This window comes from Grampus griseus (assembly GCF_964374135.1).
Source record: "Grampus griseus genome assembly, chromosome: 5".
Lineage (NCBI taxonomy): Eukaryota > Metazoa > Chordata > Mammalia > Artiodactyla > Delphinidae > Grampus > Grampus griseus.
Genome location: NC_138998.1, coordinates 84074700 through 84094655, shown reverse-complemented (window position 1 = coordinate 84094655; position 19956 = coordinate 84074700). Strand labels below are relative to the sequence as shown.

Here is a 19956-nt window from a genome sequence, read left to right as displayed (position 1 = left end):
ACCCTTCCTCAAATTTTAAAAACTTCACTCCCATTAAAATGTATTTCTACATCTTTTTGGGGTATAAATCTTAGCCTCTCCATGAAATGGCCAATGTTAGAAGGCAAGAGCAAGGCAAATGAATTATCTTTAAAATGTTTAAATAATTTTGTATATTAAGAAGCCTGATTTTTAAAAGTTGATCCTCATTGCAGTTCACCCTGATATGTGACTGAAAATCACTGAAAAAGAACATTCCTTCCTCGTCCTTCTCTCCCCAAAGTTCTGATACATTACATTTTATAAAGCATGATCACTCTGGAATTTGCATTCCTTACTTAGAAAAAGGGTGCCACCTCTGGTACACCCCAAAGGTCTTAAAATAAAAATAAACTTCCTGGAGCAGTATAAAACACCCCGAAACAATCTGTATGTACCAAAAAAAAAAAAAAAGAAATGACATCAAAGTTGATTTCTTTTATCCATGATTGACACATTAGAAGTTTTTACATGATGAGAAATCTGAAAATTTTCACCTCATCAGAAGTTGCTGTGTAAAATGTCTAGAGGAATCAACCACTTTCTGAAACTGATTCTATGTGATCAATAACACTACAAGAGAGAGAAACAATTTAATCAATGACTCTCACTTATGACTCCTACCTGTTAGTGTATTTCTAGAAATTACAAATTTATCTGTGGAAATGGATTTACATTCTATAGACATATATTAGCAAGCCATGAATAACATTAAATTTACTATAACAAAAATTGACTATGTTTTCTGCCATTCCTTTGCCAAAATTATATCCAGAGCTCGTTAGATATTAAATAATAAATTTCCTCCCCCAGATCATGTAGCTCTAATTATCAAATACTTAATACTGCTGGTAAATCTCATATACTCGCGCTTCCCCGGTGGCGCAGGGGTTGAGAGTTCGCCTGCTGATGCAGGGGACACGGGTTCGTACCCCGGTCTGGGAGGATCCCACGTGCCCCGGAGCGGCTAGGCCCGTGAGCCATGGCCGCTGGGCCTGCGCGTCCGGAGCCTGTGCTCCGCAATGGGAGAGGTCACAACAGTGAGAGGACCGCGTACTGAAAAAAAAAAAAAAAAAAAAAAAACCTCATGTACTCGTGCTTATAAATCAAGTAAGATTACTGTGCTCTGAACACTTTCAGAATTGAGTTTGTGTATAAAATGATCTCTTACATACATACATACATGTCTGTAAGATAATTAGAGCTATATGTAAGCAGGAGCCAAATTATTTGCAGATGCTCATATCTTTCCTCCAATGGTCAAATAAGCCTTACTTAGGGGGTAGAGACTCTTTCGGGATCAAAGTGTTATATTCCTGGAATGAAAGCTCTGAGGAATGTAAATGCTACCTCTGAACAGAGCTGAGCAGAAAAATACAATCGAGGCAACAGAGAAATATCTGCAAGTACCAGGCTTGGGGCCTTTCCACTGAATGTTCAAATCGAGCTTCTTCTTAGCCTGTTACCTTAGTTCCAATTCTAACAGTCCCCAGTTCTTCAGAACTCAACAGCCACTGTGTGTGTGTTGGCGGGTACAGGAGGAGGAGGGGGAGACAGAGAGAGAAAGACAAGGTAAGAAAGAGAGAGGGAGGAAGGGAGGGAGGGAGAATGAATAGCTGAACACATTGAAACCAGTCCTTGCAATTAGCAGACTGGACCTTTCAAGAACAAAGAAAAACTTGAATGTTAAAGCTTAAAACTCAGTTAGTTTTTTTTTTTTCCTTTTTTTTTTTTGCGGTACGCGGGCCTCTCACTGTTGTGGCCTCTCCCGTTGTGGAGCACAGGTTCCGGACGCACAGGATCAGCGGCCACAGCTCACGGGCCCAGCCGCTCCGCGGAACGTGGGATCCTCCCGGACCGGGGCACGAACCCGCGTCCCCTGCATCGGCAGGCGGACCCTCAACCACTGCGCCGCCAGGGAAGCCCCAGTTAGTTTTTTTTTTAAGTTATAGGCACAGATGACCCTTTTGCTGAGTCTTTAATAGAGGTATTCACTGGAGTTAACTGCTCTAACCAAGCCTTAGGAGGTTTTTTTTTAAGGAGAAAAACACAAAATTCTGGTCCGTGGGTTCACTTTGCTAACAGAGTAGACAGAACAGTTTATATCTCCCACTCCATCCCATTTTTGGCAGACTATAACAACAACGAAAATTAATGGGCTTGAGAATGTGAGTACATATGTTTTCTTAATTAAATTTTCAAAATTCAATTCATGAATTTTGAATATATTTTTAAAATTCATTATTAACTTCAGCGGGGCTTTTAAAAAACGCTACATCAAGTTCTTCTACACTTCAGCAGGTCTCAGGTCCCACTTCCTCATTTTCAGATGGCAGGCCTATTTTTAAAGAGCCAGTTTATACTTTAAAATCTATGTACGAGTACACACACGCTCACACACGTGGACATATGCAAAGACAAGGTTTTGAAGCACCATTTCCCATCTACCATCAGGAAAAATAATGAACCAATTCATCTTCTCATTGTAATTCTACTATGAAGGGTAATAATGCAATATACAATGCCATACTTTAAATATAAATATCAGTAATGAAAATACTGACAGAGCTTAAGACTCTGTTCAGAAATATTTTAAAAGTAAGGCTCAAATAACTGTGTAGATTCCAAACACGCTATTTACTGATCAGTCCCTAATGATTAAACAAATATAAAAGAACTTATTTCAAGATCAAATAAATAGAAGAGAATTCTACAACGAAACTCAATGGATCAAACAATCTTTAACTGAACACATGCAAAACTCCACAATACAACTGCTTTTATCCTTATGGCCTGATGCAAAATGCAAGTACAAAATGGAGAACATCTATGTACTCTGCTTTTTAGCTTTCCGCTTTTAAGGCTACTTGTTTAAGGAAGACCTTTGCTTTTACAGGATCTTGGCACATTAAAGGATAACATGGCTCCCTAATTTGGAGAACAAGACACGACATTCAGATAATTTATGAATTGTTATAATTAAGAAAGAAGCCTCTACCTAAACCAAACCTTGGGAACACAGGTTGATTAAACAACTCATTTATTTGCTAACTGCTTGACTTGAATCATGGACATTCATTCTACATTAATTCAACACCTGCCATGGGTAAGAAACTGTTCTAGATGCTGACACTGGCCCGTACTTGGTTATGAGCCATTGTGTTACATCGAACTGTCTGTATTTTTGGAAAGCAACTCAATCAGCTCAACTATTTTACAAATTATCAACAATCAAGTTTAAAATTTAGGTTCCTTCCTACCACCCAGGACACACCAAGATGATCTCCCTCAACTTCCAGCCGATTAATATCTAGGGAATGTCAGATTACAGATCAAACTTGAAAATGTAAATCTGCTTGGAAAATTTAAAAAGTACACCATGCAGTTAAAAATGAAAGATAATTTGTTTTCGACGACCCAGTATTTGCCTCATCTCTGACACGGCTTCCCTACATTCAGAAGATAACTGACAATTGATTATACAAACACAAGGAGATACACTCACACACTCTCTCTCTTCCTGTGCACACGTGTAAATACACACACAAATACATTTGTAATCTCACCCATTACATTTATGTACAGTCAGTCAGTATTTAAACAGCTGAACTGCAATCATGACCTAAAATATGGCTTATGTTGTGGGCAGGTCTGTTTGAGGACTGCTTGGAAGAGTCCGAGGCAGAGGAGTTTGCTATCGTAAGCAAAGGTGACATTGCTGAGCCGTCAGGGAGAGCTGTAGCTATTTCTGGAAACAAAGATGTCATATTAAAATTGGATAAGTGAGAGTTGGTCATGTGCATTGGGGGCATGTCAGGGAGAAGAGGAAAACTTGGTTGAGCAAAACCAACAGGTCTGGGAGGAGATAAAATTGATCCAAATCGGTTATTCAAACTTCCACTGTTTACCTTCTCTGTGCTAGGATTCGAGAACATTTGATTAGAAAAATAGGGGATTGAAATATCATTGGACAGTGTAGGATGAGCAGGAGAGTACGGGGGATAGAAGGAGGGGAGAGTATTTTGGGGATCTACAGGGATGAGGGCTGGAGTTCGAGTGGCACTAGGCTGAGTAACCTGTGGAATGAAAGAAGTATTCGCATTTATTGGTGGATTCATGCCACCCTCAGGAATAAACGGAAAACCAAAATTTTGTGATAGTGTATGCTGGTCAGGCGCTGAATTATCATTAGGTACTTGTGGGCCATCGGGCATGAAACGAACAATACTTCCTCTCTTTTCTGTAGCGGGTTGTTGGCGTCCGAGAATCATACTGCCACTAGTAGACAGAGGAAGATGGGGAAGACTTGGATCAAAGACATTACTGTGTCTTTGGTTTCCAGAGCGATTCCTTTCAGGTTGACGAATTTTGGAACCGCTGCTGTCTTGCAAGGGATGCCTTGATCGCTGGGGAACTGAAGAACTAGTTTGACGTACAGGAGGCCCTTGGTCAGCATTTCCGTGAGACACAGACGGATGCAGCAAACCTGGCCTTGCAACCCCATGCATGTTGGTTGTGACTGGAGGGTTCATGTGGCCCTTGGTCCCGTGACTGTCAGTAATCCTCATGGGATTGGACTTCTGTACAGAAACGTTGGGACTTGTGTTTCGACCTTGAATATCTCCTGAGGAAGAAGAACTCGAAAACGGAATATTCAAAGTGCTGTTCCTGGTGTTAATTGCACCCAGGGACATGTCACAACTCTCCCTATTCTGACTCTCACTCTCTCTTCTAATATGGACACTTTCATGAGTTGGGGGACAATTATATTCGATTGCAGAGGAGGGACCACACTGTGTATTCCTCTGATGCTCTGGCAGTGATCTCTGGCTCCCAATGACCTGATCACCCAGGTGAGGGGCAAGTAAACTCTGCATGAAACTTTGGTGACATGTATTTTCACTGTCCCTTGGTGGGACAGCATTTCCTGTTGGGATGCTCTGAACTGGTGGGTAAGGTAATCTCTTTTGGCGGTCAATTGGTGGTGGACCAGGGTTTTGACTAATTCGAAAAGCCTGGGTCTGCATACTCCTCAAGGATGACACAGGGTTACCTATTTCATTATTTCTTGAAGACTGTACTTCAAAATTACTCTGGGGCTGCTGACTGGCTCCGCTTGGCTTAAATGTCTGACAGTCAGAAAGGCGGATATCTGAGGTAACAGTATGGTCCACACGACCCTGCATATTATGAATGGCCAAACTCTTATTTCTGGGAACATCAAGGTAGCTTCTCATTTCAAGCTGATCTGAAATTCTGGAACCCTGAATCGATATACCCATTCTCTGCTCTGAGTTGGAAGATGTCTTTCCAATGAGTGCCTCTGCAGAGTAACTTGAAACTCTATTTCTCTCTGGCCTGTGTGGAGTACAAGTCATGTCTGAAGGTCTCGTCACGATACTCGGTTGGGACACCATTTGCTGCTCTATGCCTCTTGATGTCAGAAGCCTCTGCATTGGATTATGCCCAGATACGTGTTCAGAAGAAAGCCCCGCACCTTGCTGCCGGCTTCCCACCTCCTGCTGGTGCATGATGTCTTGACTGAGATGGTTATGGTGACTGCGGCTTGTGGAAGGATTTTCACGACTCTTCTCTGGCTGGGAGCTTCCAAAGTGTTGCTGCATCTGTTGCTGCATCTGCTGATGGTGGGGGTGTGGCTGACCGCTCTTGGGTCGGGATTGGTCAGTTCCATGGTGCTTGGGTTGTAGAGGAAGCTGAGAGGCCTGAGTGCCCTGGACAAGAGTCCTCTTTTTCTGCATCTGGACTTCCTGTTGCAGGGTTCTCTGTTGGTGGACGTGGGGCTGAGAGTGGACAGAGCTCTCCGCGTGAGGTGCGTGATGCTGCAGCTGGTATAAGTGATGCCTCTCTCTTAACTGCCCCGCCTGCTGCTGCTGCTGCTTCAAGTAGAGATGGTTACTATGCAGGTGAGGCGCCCCCTGAGCTGGCACATGCTGCTGCAGGGCCTGCAGATGTTGGCTGGCCTGCGTTTGCTGCTGCTCAGCCACGGAAGGCTGCGAATTGCACTGAACCTCAGTTTGCCTCAACGCAGGGGCCACAAAGTTGTTACCAGGTGGGAATAACCGCGTAAGGCCGTCTCCATGTGCTGGGTTGCTAATAGGCACAACTGAGTTTGACGAGTTGGGAGGGATCTGACTAACCATCATTTGAGTTTGATCGGAAATGCTGTCTGGAGTTCGGCTCATCAGGGACAGACCTTCAAGCCGGAGGGGAGCCGGCTGACAATGCTTTTGACGTTTAGCTGAAGACAGTAAAAGGTCATCTTGGACAGCACGCTTAGCAGAGTTTTTACGGCTTTCGTGACTTGGCTTTAAGAGTGGCTCCTGAATCTGTGGATTTGGTATGGTACCGGCCATGGTACTGAGCTGTTCTTGGGAGTATTCGGTCATCAGAGATGGGCCAGGAGGCTGACTGCCATAGGAGCTGGATGAAACCGTCAGATTAACCGTGGCAGGAACAGCTGTTGGCTCTGAAGTCTGGGCTAAACCAGCGCAGCTGACCAGAGGATGGCTGATGCTGCTCTGATGGATAAGATTATTCACACTTAAACTGGTGATGCTTGGCGGCTGAGAAGTCGAAACCTGTAAAGAGGCATTTGATGTTTTCATCCCTATAGAACAACTTGGTTTTTCAAGGGGCCGACCCACAGTTGCTTCAATTGACTCCTGAGAATTAAATTCATTTGGTGTCGCTTCTGCCTGTCCTGGGCCATTCTCTTTAGATATCTGGGTTTTGAAAGGCTGGTCTCCCTCTAAAGAGGATGCTTCGGAAGGCTTTGAAGGAACTTCCCTCATATCAGCCTGGGCGCCAGCTCTTCCCTTCTCAAGGTTCTCCTGGTCAAAAATAGCTCTTGCTGCAAGAGCAACTATATCAGTTTGCTCTACAAAGGTACAGCTGTCACACGTATTAGTCGTTGCACTGCTGGTGACATCCTCTCTAGTTGTTTCAGGAAGCATGGATGCAACTGAGAAACTACGACTACTGCCAGAGCTGGTTGACATGGGGGAGTCAGCCTGCCTACTGGTGAGCAAAGAACCATTAATAACCTCCTGATCAGAGATGCAGGAATGATGCTGTCCTGGATCTCTGTCATCACTGCTCATCAGTAATAGCTCCTGTTTGGGATGTAAATCAACACTTGAATGGACTATTTTAGAATTTTCTGAAGAAAAGTCAGGATGGTCCACCTGGACTGAAAGAGGTGATTTCTGAGGGTCTTTTTCTTTAGCAAGACCAGAGAGCAGTGCAGTTAAACCCTGCCCCTTTAAGAGACCTGTGGTTTGCACTGTAGCTGATGAACCTTGCTCAGCCCTGCAAGGTTCAGCAATGACTTCTACCTCAGAAACACAGTCAGTACTTGCAGTGCTCGTGGCAGACGACAAATCAGAAACCTGAGAAACCAAAACGTGGGGATCGTTTGCAGACGAAATCAACACGTTGGCTGAAGTGCAGGATTTGGCAGCAGCTGGCAATGCCAAACTAGCTGCTGGCTTATCCTGAGATGTCTCTCGTTGCAAAACGGGGAGAGAATCTTTGGATTTTGCTGGGGCCATTGTAAAATGTTCACTTGTTACGGATTCTTGGGAGGATGAGCTAGACTCTTCTGCTGACTTAGATTTGGGTATGGACTCAGGTATCACTGATTCAGAATTCAGAACATCCAAAGAATGTGAGCCAGAAACACTTACACTATTTACCTGGGACATAGTGACCGATGGTAACACACCAGGGAGGCTGTCCAGGAGTCCATCATTACACGATGGCTCTGTGGAGCCTTCGGTGCTGGGGCAGTCTAACTTACCCACATCTCTGGCTGGATTCAGGGTGCAGGCTGACTTATTAGTGGCTATGTGTTTCTTGACACTCGGCTTCTTATTCAGCCTTTTGGGCTTCAGGTTAGGCAAACAAGCTACAGTGTTCATTGAGGGAGTGGTCACTAGATTATACGTACTGGGTAGTGTGGCTGAATTCTCCGTTGTCATGGGAGATGCTACAGCTGTTGTTAATGCAACACAGTTAGCTGGGGTGGTTTGACTATTTGCAGCAGTTTGAGGATTGGCAGGCTGGCTAACAGACAGTTGTACACAGCTTTGCCCAGCCATCTGCGATATGCTTTGATTGAGGCTGGCCAAAGCGCCAAATGTATTCAGGGCAACATTGGTATTTGGATCTTCGCTGGTGGTGGGTTGAATAATTTGCATAGGGGTTTGACTTGTAGTTCCTGATGAAGACATCACAGGCTGCAAAGCAAAGAGCTGTCCATTTAAAGAAATCGTTTGAGGCTGTTGTTGGTTTGACATGGTTACAGAAAAAGTCTGTGTTGAATTAGATGCTGATAAAGATGAAGGTCTTGGTAATATGTGGACAAGGTGCTTTCCTCCAAAACTCTGTGGGGTCGAAACATTTTGCACTGAATTGTTAGACCCTATGATAGCACTGGCTCCATTGACAGGGAGTCGAACAGAACCAGGAGGTGGAGCGGAGAGGAGTGGCAAAGGGTTCTGATTAGTTGCCTGTATGATTACTATCTGTTGACCTACTGTTTGGTTGGGAACCTCTGCCCTCATCATTGCTGGGCACGGGGTGGTGCTGGGTGGCTGAAGAATGATAACGTTTTGATTAGCAGGAGCTGCGTTAACAGCCGACCCAACTGGCTGAGCCATCTGAATCACTTGCATTGCTGAATTCAATGGAAGGATACTTTTTGGAGGCTGAGATTTAACTTGTGGCTGGGCAATCAGTGACTGCATAGGTAAAGGTGGACAAGAAGGCAAGGTTACAACTACTTGCTCAACTGGCTGCCCATCTGCTGGAAAGGAATTATTCAAGTTGACGCCTGTAGCCACACATCTACTGTGGTTGGCCGTGGTGGGGCTAGTACCAGACTCATTTAATACCGGAGTCACAGCAGAAGATGGTGTCTGGCTTAAGGGCTGAATAGTGTTTCCCGCCAGTTGCAAAGTAGTCCACGTCGTCTGCGTGTTTCCAGCTGAGGAAATTCGGGTAAGGCTATTCATGTTTTTCAAATCTGAAGCACTAACAGCTGAAGAAGGCAAAGAACAAGAAAGAGTCCAACCACTGTCCACAGGGTTTGCAGAAAGGGTGCTCACAGGGGTGGTGGTCTCCCCTCCTCCAGGGGCAGACGGGGCCACCACCGCAGTAACACTTGTCAAGTCTGCACCCTTGCTGATGCTCGCTGGACAAGAATCACCTGCAGATCTTGGAGGCTGGGAGCAGACTGTCGTGGTAACGGAAACAACAGAGGTGGTTTGAAAGTCACTTCTGCACTCCTGTACGCCCAGGCAGGACTTGCTTCCTTGGTGTCCTTTAGTGGCAGTTGCTGAGCAGCTGGGGGAGATGCTTGTGGCACAAGGGACTGTTTTCTTCAATAATTTGGGGCTCTCTTGCCCATTCTTATTTTCAGAAGAATTTTGATCCTTTAGACATGTGTGCAATGAATGATGCTGGGGTGGTACAGGCCCGACAGGGACAGTCATCAGTGAGCCACTGCTGGCACCAAGCATACTTGACTCGCTTTCGGAGGTGGAAACCTCAAGAATATTTTGAGCAGAAATGGTAGCAGGAAGACAAAGAGGAACAGGCTGGTTGGCAGCCAATGCAGAAACCGTGGTCTGATGCCATGGCTTGTTTTCAGAAGGGTAAACTCCAGAAATAGACACAGGAGTCACAAGATTGCAAGTCCTCTGTACTGGTACCACATTGGCAGTTTGCTTCTGTAAATTATGCCCAACGTTAAAGGTTATCCCCTGAACAGCTGTTCCCTGGCTATTTCCACCAGGCTGACTCCCGCTGGAATAAACAATGATATTCTTTTGAACCTGGTCACTGGGAATAACAACCGAGACCTTTGAGTTTTTAAGATTTCCTTTCCAGTGGATTGTGGGGTCGTCATATAAACATATGTCATTTGCTTTCAGTAATTCAATATATCGGCCATTTTCTTTTTGAATTTCTTCCAGTTGTTTACGTAGCTTTTTAATTTCTTCAGCTACAATATCAAAAACAAAAATGAAAAAATTACCTCTAAGTGTCAATATTTATAATAATTTAAGAAACAGCTGTATACTAAACTACTGAATACTAATTTTAGCATTCTAAATACCTCAATTGAGAATCTTCAGCTCTTTTCTAATATAAGTTCTTTCTTCTTTTTAGAATGGTGTCTCAAATTTCTATCCTAATCCTTTGAAAAGTATGTATCTTTAAAGGTCAACAATTCAAAGGTCAGAAATTACTCATAATGTAGAAATCTCAAAATTCCAAAATTCAAAATAGGGCAGCAAGGAAAGACATACTGATGTCATGGTAACATGCTAGGAAAATAACACTGAATATCAATATAATAGCATTTAAATGTTGCAATAACTAACATTACTTTATGGTGGTAACAGAGAGTTTTTTTGGCCCCTCTGCATGACTTTCAGGATCTCAGTTCCCCAACAAGGGACTTAACCTGGGACCACGGCAGTGAAAGCCCAGAATCCTAACCACTAGGCCACCAGGGAACTCCCGACAGTCTCTTTTATAAATGGCTTTAAACTGGTTTCTATCTTACCCTTTGAAACGACAGAGACCAAGCAGAACATGTAAGAAGTAAGATGGGAGAGTGCTGAAGAAAGGACCACTTTTTCCTTGGTAGGGCCAATGTGTGTATGCTAGTGAGTAATGAAGATGTCCGTGATGCCCTACACTGTTTTAAAGGAGACAGCCTCAACCACGGATACTAAGGGTCAGCCTTGGCTGTTGGTATGTACGCTCTGTGACCCTGTGCATCCCCACCTGCCGTGCCATAGTAGGTATTCTCCCCCATTCCCTCCGCCAAAGGCAGCCGATCCTCAAGGCCAGTACCTTATGAGGTAGCCTGAAGTAACAAGCTCTGTTCCAACACGGAGGAGCTGAGACTATCAGATTGTTTTTCTCAGCTATTTAAAGAAAGAGCCACAGAAGAAAGATGCCAATGTGCTATGGACATTAGAAATTAAAGGACAATTATCATGGACCAAATAATAAAGAAGATGGTTCTCACTTATTGTGCACTTACTCTATGCCTGGCGCTTTTCATTCACTGTCTCATTTAATGATAATAATAATAACAACAACAACAACAGGTAACACTTATCAAGTATTTACTCTTGTGCTGCGCTTTAAGTGCTTTACCTGTGTTATCTCTTTTAATCCTCATAACAACCACGAGATGGGACAAACACCTTTGTCATCATCACTTTTAGCTGTAAGAAACAGGTTCAGAGTAGCTATATAATTTGCCTAAAGTCGACTAGATAGATGCTATGATTATCCTCATTTTAAGACAGGGAAACTGACACTTGGAGAAGTTAAGTAACTGGCCAAAGGTACTGAGTGAGCAAAGGAAGTCAAGGCTCAAACCCAGGTGGGCCTGACTCCCAGGAGCACTGCTGTGGCCACTGTGCAAGACTGTCATGTGGACAGTGAGTATGTGGAGGAAGCTGCTGGGAAAAGAAGAGAGAGCAGATACAAAACAGAACCAAAGAAAGGATCATGACCGCGATGACAACACGGTCGGACTTAAGGGGCCTCGGGTGCTGCCCCAACCCCTGGCCTGGCTGTTCAGCTCTTCCTGAACCGCCTGCAACTTGTATTTCTTCAAGTTTCCCTTTTCCCTAGGGTAACTCGATTGCCTCAGATGCTGGACTGTGAAACCAGAGGAGCCCTCATTAGAAAAGTCTATACATCACTCTAGCCTTACTATCCCTTTTGTGGGTGCCTCAAAATGGTTACCGAATATTGATTATGTATCTAATTGCCTGACAGCATCATAAAACAGGACCTGGACCATAAAAGACAGCTGACTGAGGGAGGGGTAAGTTGTCAGCTAACTGAAAGTAAACAAGAATTCAGAATGCCGACCTTCTGGATGTGCTTTCCAGCACTTCTTACAATAAACACAGCCCAGCATTGCTCCCACATCAGCAAATTCTGAGGTTTGTCTCCTTTTAAGGTGACCTACTGAGTTGTCACAGGAGATTCTCATTTTTCTTTTTAGCTGTTACAAGGAAACCTTCTCTCCAATGCAAATGGGAAAAGAGAACTCATCTGATAGCATAAAAAAGTCATCTCTAAAAATCAAATGTTATTAAATGACCAGGCAGTCTCACGCACACATTACATGCAGTATAAACAATTATGAACTGAATGTTTTGGCCTTCGGAGTTAACTCCTAGTTAAGTCCTGGCACAGGCATATCTTTATCTGTTTTAAGTTACACTGAGCAGGACTCCCGCTGCATCCTCTTATGGGATTCCCCTAGCTGGAAGATCCACCTGGAAGGAAGGAGATCCAGTATTATTTGCATCATGATCCAGTATTATTTGCATCATGAGTTTAGCAAACATGAAGTACAAGAAGAGTAAAAAATCAAAATTGTGTATGCCTACGAGGTTAGAGTTGCTCAAAGAAGGGGGAAAAGAGGTCAACTAGGTTGAATTTATTTGCAACACTATTCTCACAGGCCAACCCAATGCATGATCTTAATGAACTGGGGCAAGAAAGCCTTCTGTATCCTAATATAAGTTGCACTGTGACACAAAGGCCTGAACATTGAAAAAACAACAGAAAGTAAGAATCTTAAAATCTTTACCTTGTTCATTGTTTCCTCCATTAAGCAGGAGTTCATCGTTTTGCCTTTTCAATTCTGTTATATACTTAAAGGCTTGGTCCAGGATCATATTCTTGCTCTGCCAAAGAAAATCAACCATTTAAAAGTTTCACTGAAGGGTAAGAACTTGCCACAATAAAGTTAAAGCTTTGGTTTCACATATATGTGATACGTATCTTTTCAAAATTTAAAACTGCCACCATATTCAAAACTTCTACTGTTCCTCTTTCATTTAGTAAGTATTTATTGGGGCTCTGTTCTAGGCACTGGGGATATAATAAACTAAAGGGACAAAGTTCCTGACCTTGAGGAATATTATTTATTTATGAGGAACTATTATAAATTAATATCTATTTATATTTATAAATAAAATTAGGTGGTGATAAATATTATGAAGAAAAAGCAAGTAGGGTACTTCACTCACTGTTAATCTAGTCACCTCCCTTGCCCGGTCTAGGTTTGAGTTTAGATGCATCTTTCTCTAGGAACTCTTCCCTGGGCCTCTCTGTTCTAGAACTCTATATTTCCTTGGCTAGATGGTAGGTATTATTCCCCTCTTACTATGATATTTACTGTGTGCTTTATTATTCCAGATCACAGAAGAGCATAATGGATGGGAGCGCAGATTCCCCCACTTAGCATTTCTGTAACTGGGGAAAGTTACTTAGTCTTTCTAAACCTCAGTTTTTCATTTGTAAAATGGGGATAATAAAAGTACGTACCTTGAAGGGTGTGGTAAGGATTAAAGTCTTTAATATAGAGAGAGCATGTAACACTCTGAGAACACAGTTAGTGGGGTATGGAAAGTGCTTAATAATTGCTAGCTTCTTGTAGCTACTGTTTGTCAGGTCCTATGTTAAGTACGTCAAATGCATTATTTCTTGGACTCATTAGAAGAACTATATTGTTTTTCCTTATTTGTTCAGCTTTATTGAGGTATAATTGACAAATAAAATTGTAAGATATTAAAAAAATAATAGTAAAGTAGGGTAAGGAGGGGGCCAGAGAGATGGCAGAGGTTACTCTGTACTGTGGACTGAATGTGTGTGTCCCCCTACAATTCATGTTGAAGCCCTAATCCCTGATGTGATGGTATTTGAAGGTGGGGCCTTTGGGAGGTAATTAGGTCATGAGGATAGATCCCTCATGGATGAGATCACTGCCCTTAGAAGAAAAGACATGAGAGAGGTGATCATTCTCTCTGTCATGTGAGGACACAACCAAGAAGAAAGCCCACATCAGGAACCGAACCCGGTGACACCTTGATCTTGGACTTCCAGCCTCCAGAACTGTGAGAAATACATAGTTGTTATTTAAGCCACCCAGGCTATGGTAATTTTCTTATAGCAACCCAAACTGACCAAGACATTCTGCTACAATCTATTTAATATAGGGAGGCTGGGGAAGGTCTCTCTGTAAGGTGATATTTAAGGAAAAATCTGAAGGGAGTACAAGAAATTATGCCCTGTGGATATGTGGAGGAAGAAGGCTCAGGTATCAGGATCAGCAAGGACAAAGGTCCTCAGGCGGGGCTGAGTTTGGCATGTTGGAGGAATAGTAAGGAAGTGAGTGAGACTAGAGTCAAGTATATTGGGAACAGTAAGAGGAGAGAGGCCAGAGCGAGTCTTCAAGACCATGGAAAGATTTTAGATTTTAATGTTATTCTTTACTCTGTCAACCACAACTACAAACTGTTGAGATAACAATGTCACTTGATTGAGTTTTGGTGTCATGCTCCCAATATATTCCATTCCTAAGTTTTCTCAAAATGATCGTATTTTAGGTCAAAGTTCCTGTATTCTTTACTTAAATTTTTAAAATTGAAAATATAATATATGCATATGGCAAAAATATGTAAATAATATGAAGAGATATATAATGAAAAGTACATTCCTTTTGACTTTAGCCCTCCAAACCCCTTTCCGGAGTCAACAACTGTAAGTTACTTATGTATCTTTCCAGAAATATTCTATACCAATACATATATATATATATATATAAATCTTTTCTTAAAAACCCAGATAGAAGGATACTATAAACAGTATGTTACATGGATGCAACTAGAGATTATCATACTAACTGAAGTAAGTAAAAAAGAGAAAGACAAATACCATATGATATCACTTATATGTGGAATCTAAAATACAGCACAAATGAACCTATCCATGAAACAGAAAGAGACTCACAGACATAGAGATCAGACTTGTGGTTGCCAAGGGGGAGGCGGGGAGGGAGAGAGATGGACTGGGAGTTTGGGGTTGGTAGATGCAAACTATTACATTTAGAATGGATAAACAATAAGGTCCTACTGTACAGCACAGGGAATTATATTCAGTCTCCTGGGATAAACCATAATGGAAAAGAATATTAAAAAAAAGAATGTATATATGTGTATAACTGAGTCACTTTGCTATACAGCAGAGATTGTCACAACACTGTAAGTCAACTGTACTTCAAAAAAAAATTTAAGTATGTTACATTATTTTGTTTTAATTTTCAAAAATATATTTTGGGGACTTCCCTGGTGGTGCATGGTTAAGAATCCGCCTGCCAATGCAGGGAAACAGGTTCGATCCCTGGTCGGGGAAGATCCTACGTGCCGTGGAGCAACTAAGCCCGTGCTCCACAACTACTGAGCCTGCGCTCTAGAGTCCACGTGCCACAACTACTGAAGCCCGCATGCCTAGAGCCCGTGCTCCACAACAAGAGAAGCCACCGCAGTGAGAAGCCCACGCACCACAACAAGGAGTAACCACCGTTTGCTGCAACTAGAGGAAGCCCATGTGCAGCAACAAAGACCCAGTGCAGCCAAAAATAAAATGAATTAATTAATTAAAAAAATATATTTATATATCTTGGATGGTATGGTCATTTTATGGATCTTTGAATCCTTGAGCATGGTATATCTTTCCATCTGTTTGTGTTGTCTTTAATTTCCTTCATCAGTGTCTTAAAATTTTCCAAATATAGGTCTTTTACCTCCTTAGTTAGATTTATTCCTAGGTATTTGATTCTTTTTGATATGACTAAAAATGGGATTGTTTTCTTAATTTCTTTTTCAGATAGTTTGCTGTTAGTGTATAGAAATGTAACAGATTTCTGTATATTAATTTGTATCCTGCAACTTTACTAAATTCATTAATGAGTTCTAGTAGTTTCCTGGTGGCATCATTAGGATTTTCTATGAAGAGTACCATGTGTTCTGCAAACAGTGACAGTTTTACTTCTTCTTTTCCAATTTGGATTCTTTCTATTTTCTTTTCTTATCTGATTTCTGTGGCTAGCACTTCCAGTACTATGATGAGTAAAAGTGGCAAGAGTGGGCATTCTTGTCTTCTTAGAGGAAATACTTTCAGCTTCTTACCATTGAATATGATGGTAGCTGCGGGCTGTCATATATGGCTTTATTATGCTGAGGTATGTTTTCTCTAAACCCACTTTGTTGAGAGTTTTGATCTTACGTGGATGTTGAATTTTGTCAAAAGCTTTTTCTGCATCTGTTGAGATGATTATATGATTTTTATTCTTCAATTTGCTAATATGGTGTAACACATTGATTGCTCTGCAGATAGTGAACCATCCTTGCATCCCAGGGATAAATCCTTCTTGATCATTGTTTATGAACCTTTTAATGTACTGTTGAATTCAACTTGCTAACATTTTGTTGAGGATCTTTGCATCTATGTTCATCAGTGATACTGGCCTGTAATTTTTGTGCTCATGGATTGGAAGGACTAATATTGTTAAAATGAGCATACTACCCAAGGTAATCTACAGATTCAATGCAATCCCTATCAAAATACCAATGGCTTTTTTCACAGAACTAGAACAAATAATTTTAGTATTTGTATGGAAACACAAAAGACCCCAAATAACCAGAACAATCTTGAAAAAGAAGAACAAAGCTGGAGGTATCATGCATGATTTCAAATTATACTACAAAGCTACAGTAATCAAAACAGTATGGTACTGGGACTTCCCTGGTGGTCCAGTGGTTAAGACTCCATGCTTCCAATGCAGGGGATGTGGGTTCAATCCCTGGTCGGGGAACTAAGATCCCACATGCCGTGTGGCATGGCAAAAACAAACAAACAGTATGGTACTATCATAAAAACAGACACATAGAGCAATGAAATAGAATAGACAGCCCAGAAATAAACCTATGCACTTATGGCCAATTAACCTATGACAAAGGAGGCAAGGATACTTTGGGAAAAAAGACAATCTCTTTATTAGGTGGTGCTGGGAAAACTGGACAGCTACAAGTAAGAGAATGAAATTAAAACATTTTCTCAGACCATATACAAAAATAAACTCAAAATGGATTAAAGACCTAAATGTAAGACTGAAAACCATAAAACTCCTAGAAGAAAATATAGGCAGAACGCTCTGACATAAATTGTAGCAATATTTTTTTGGATCTGTCTCCTCAGGCAAGGGAAACAATAGCAAAAATAAACGAAAGGGACTACATCAAACAAAAACTAAGACAGTGTCCTTTCATAAAGCAAAAGTTGAGACAAAGGCAGAACCTGATAATGCCCACCTACTGCACAGTGAATGAAACTATCAACAAAACAAAAAGGCTGCCTACTGAATGGGAGAAGATATTTGCAAATGATATATCCAATAAGGAGTTAATATCCAAATATACAAAGAACTCATACAACTAAATATCAAAAACCAAACAACCCAATTAAAAAATGGGCAGAGGATCTGAATAGACATTTTTCCAAAGAGGAAATGCAGATGGCCAACAGGCACATAAAAAGATGCTCAACATCAGTATCATGAGGGAAATGCAAATCAAAACTACAATGAGATATCACCTCCCACCTTTCAGAATGTCTGTTATCAAAAAGACAACAGGGACTTCCCTGGTAGTCCACTGGGTAAAACTCCGTGCTCCCAGTGCAGGGGTCTGGGTTCGATCCCTGGTTGGGGAACTAGATCCCGCATGCATGCCACAACTAAGAGTATGCATGCCACAACTAAAGATCACGCATGCCACAACGAAGATCCCATGTGCCGCAACTAAGACCTGGAGCAACCAAATAAATAAATAAATAATTTTAAAAAACAGAAAAAACAAACAAACAGAACCCAAAAACAACAAATAAGAAGTGTTGGCGAGGATGTGAAGAAAAGGGAACCTGCATGTCCTGTTGGTGAAAATGTAAATTGGTGCAGTCACTATGGAAAACAGTATGGAGACTCCTCAAAAAATTAAACATAGAATGACCATACAATCAAGCAATTCCACTCCTGGATATTTATCCAAAGAAAACAAAAACACTAATTCCTAAAGATATATGCATCCCTATGTTCATTGCAGCATTATTTACAATAGCCAAGATATGGACACAACCTAAGTCCTCATCAATAGATGAATGGATAAATAAGATGTGACATGTGTGTGCATATATCTATATCTACGCTATACTTTCTAAAGGCTGTATTTATTTTGTTTACCAGTCTATTACTGATAAATACTTAAGCTATGAAAGAAGAATTTCGTTTTTTTTATTCTTCAGCTTTTAAAAATGTTACAGTGAATGTTCAAGCTCTACCCAGTATTTATACTATTAACTATCTCCAGTACTTTATCTGATAGCTCTCTTCATGTAGGAGTCAGTGATTTAGGGCTTTGGTTCAGCAAGTTACAATTTTGGGTCCCTTAGGCTGGGTCCCATCAGAAATCCAGTATAACCCAGGAAACACCGTACTTTAGAGAAAGAAACTAAGATAGTGTCCTTTCTTAAAGCAAATGTCGAGACAAAGGCAGAACCTGATAATGCCCACCTACTGCTTCTCTACTGCAGATGGGGGTGGGGACATGCGGCAATAGTTAAGAAAATCTAAATCTATTCAGCTTCTGGAGACCAAATACTGACTTCCATTGCACATTCTAGGGCACCAAGAAAGAGAAATGATTATGGTTTCCTTTCAGATAAACTTGTAGGAATAAAAGCCAAGGGGAGGAACGTTTTATTGGGCAAACACCAGTGCTTAGTGAGCAGCTACTATACATTGATATGTGGAGAAAGAAAAACAATCAGAAGACATAGTACAGTACCTGCCCTTAAGTTTGCCTGTGTGTTAAGGAAACAGAAAGTACCTTTTTAAAAAGACTAAAAAAGCACATTTATGCAAGACTAGGTATCATCTTGTAGGGGAGAATGAAAAGAAACTGAATTGTAAGACCTTGCTGAGGGAGACAGTGTTGTGAAGTGAACACATTGATCTGGCCCTCCCCACCAAAAGCCTGGGATGGTTTGGGACTGGGAAGCTCCAGCTACCCCAGAAGGTGGGGTGAGGCATGGGTTAAAACTGAGGGGACTGATAGAAAGATTCTTCTTTTGCAGTAATAAGAACTACACACACTCACACACACACACACACACACATCCTATGCAGCTGGATGACTTCCCCTCTTCCCCAACCACAGGAGACAAGTTTATTTTCTGTGAAATTTGAACCAGAAGATTTCAGCCTCAAGGATACTTACTTGGCACAGAAGTGGACAAGATGAGGCTCCTAAATGAAAACAGGGAGGTAAAGTAAAATCCTGCCTTCTAGAGCATGAGACTCTCCAGCACCCCTTCCCCAGCCCAGCTCCCAGAAAAATGGCAATGAGCCTTATAGTTCTTTTCCCACCATTCCCACTCCTAGGTAGGGTGCTGAAGGATCCTTCTCCGGAAAATAAAAATTAATAGCTAACCCCCAAAGAAGAAATCTACAAATACTGATATTGTTTAGTTCAGCAACAATAACAAAAACATCAGCTCACTAGCCAATCACCGGACAGTTAGGACCACCAAACCACAAGCCTGTTCAATCAGCTTTTTAATGCCTCGTTCTCAAATATGAAAAAGACAGCTAAGTATCATTAAACATTTAAGGAATGTCTCCAAAAAGAAAGACAAAACATCAAAACAGAGGAGGGGAAAAGGAAATCAGAAGAAACAAAGACAATATAGAAAATAGAAGAAACATTTAAAAAAAACCAAAACCCTATATAATATTCTCAAAGCTGAGATGATATTATATCCATAAAAAAACATGTATGAAAAGGAACAAAGAGAATAAGAAAAAAAAGACTTGGAAATTAAAAATATAAGAGCTGAAATTAAAAACAGAAGAGTTGAAAGAAACCAACTAATTGAGATTGAAAAGGAAGGGTAGAGGGTTCCAGAAGTAAAGGTTCAAAGGAAAAATTGGGAACATGGAAATTATGTGGCAATTTGACCATATAGAAACTGTAG

At 41.5% G+C, this 19956-nt stretch overlaps 1 protein-coding gene across 1 annotated transcript in view; it reads right to left on the bottom strand.

The window, feature by feature from the left end:
• Window positions 1–1082: 1082 nt before the first annotated feature.
• Window positions 1083–19956, bottom strand: part of USF3 (upstream transcription factor family member 3) — a 44528-nt gene continuing 25654 nt past the window's right edge. Inside the window, exons 6-7 of the mRNA XM_082655703.1 lie at window positions 12674–12770; window positions 1083–10045 (exon numbers count right to left, since the gene is read on the bottom strand). Of these exons, the coding sequence (XP_082511829.1) occupies window positions 3615–10045; window positions 12674–12770 (6528 nt within the window). The 3' untranslated portion in view covers window positions 1083–3614. The remainder of the gene's footprint in view (window positions 10046–12673; window positions 12771–19956) is intronic.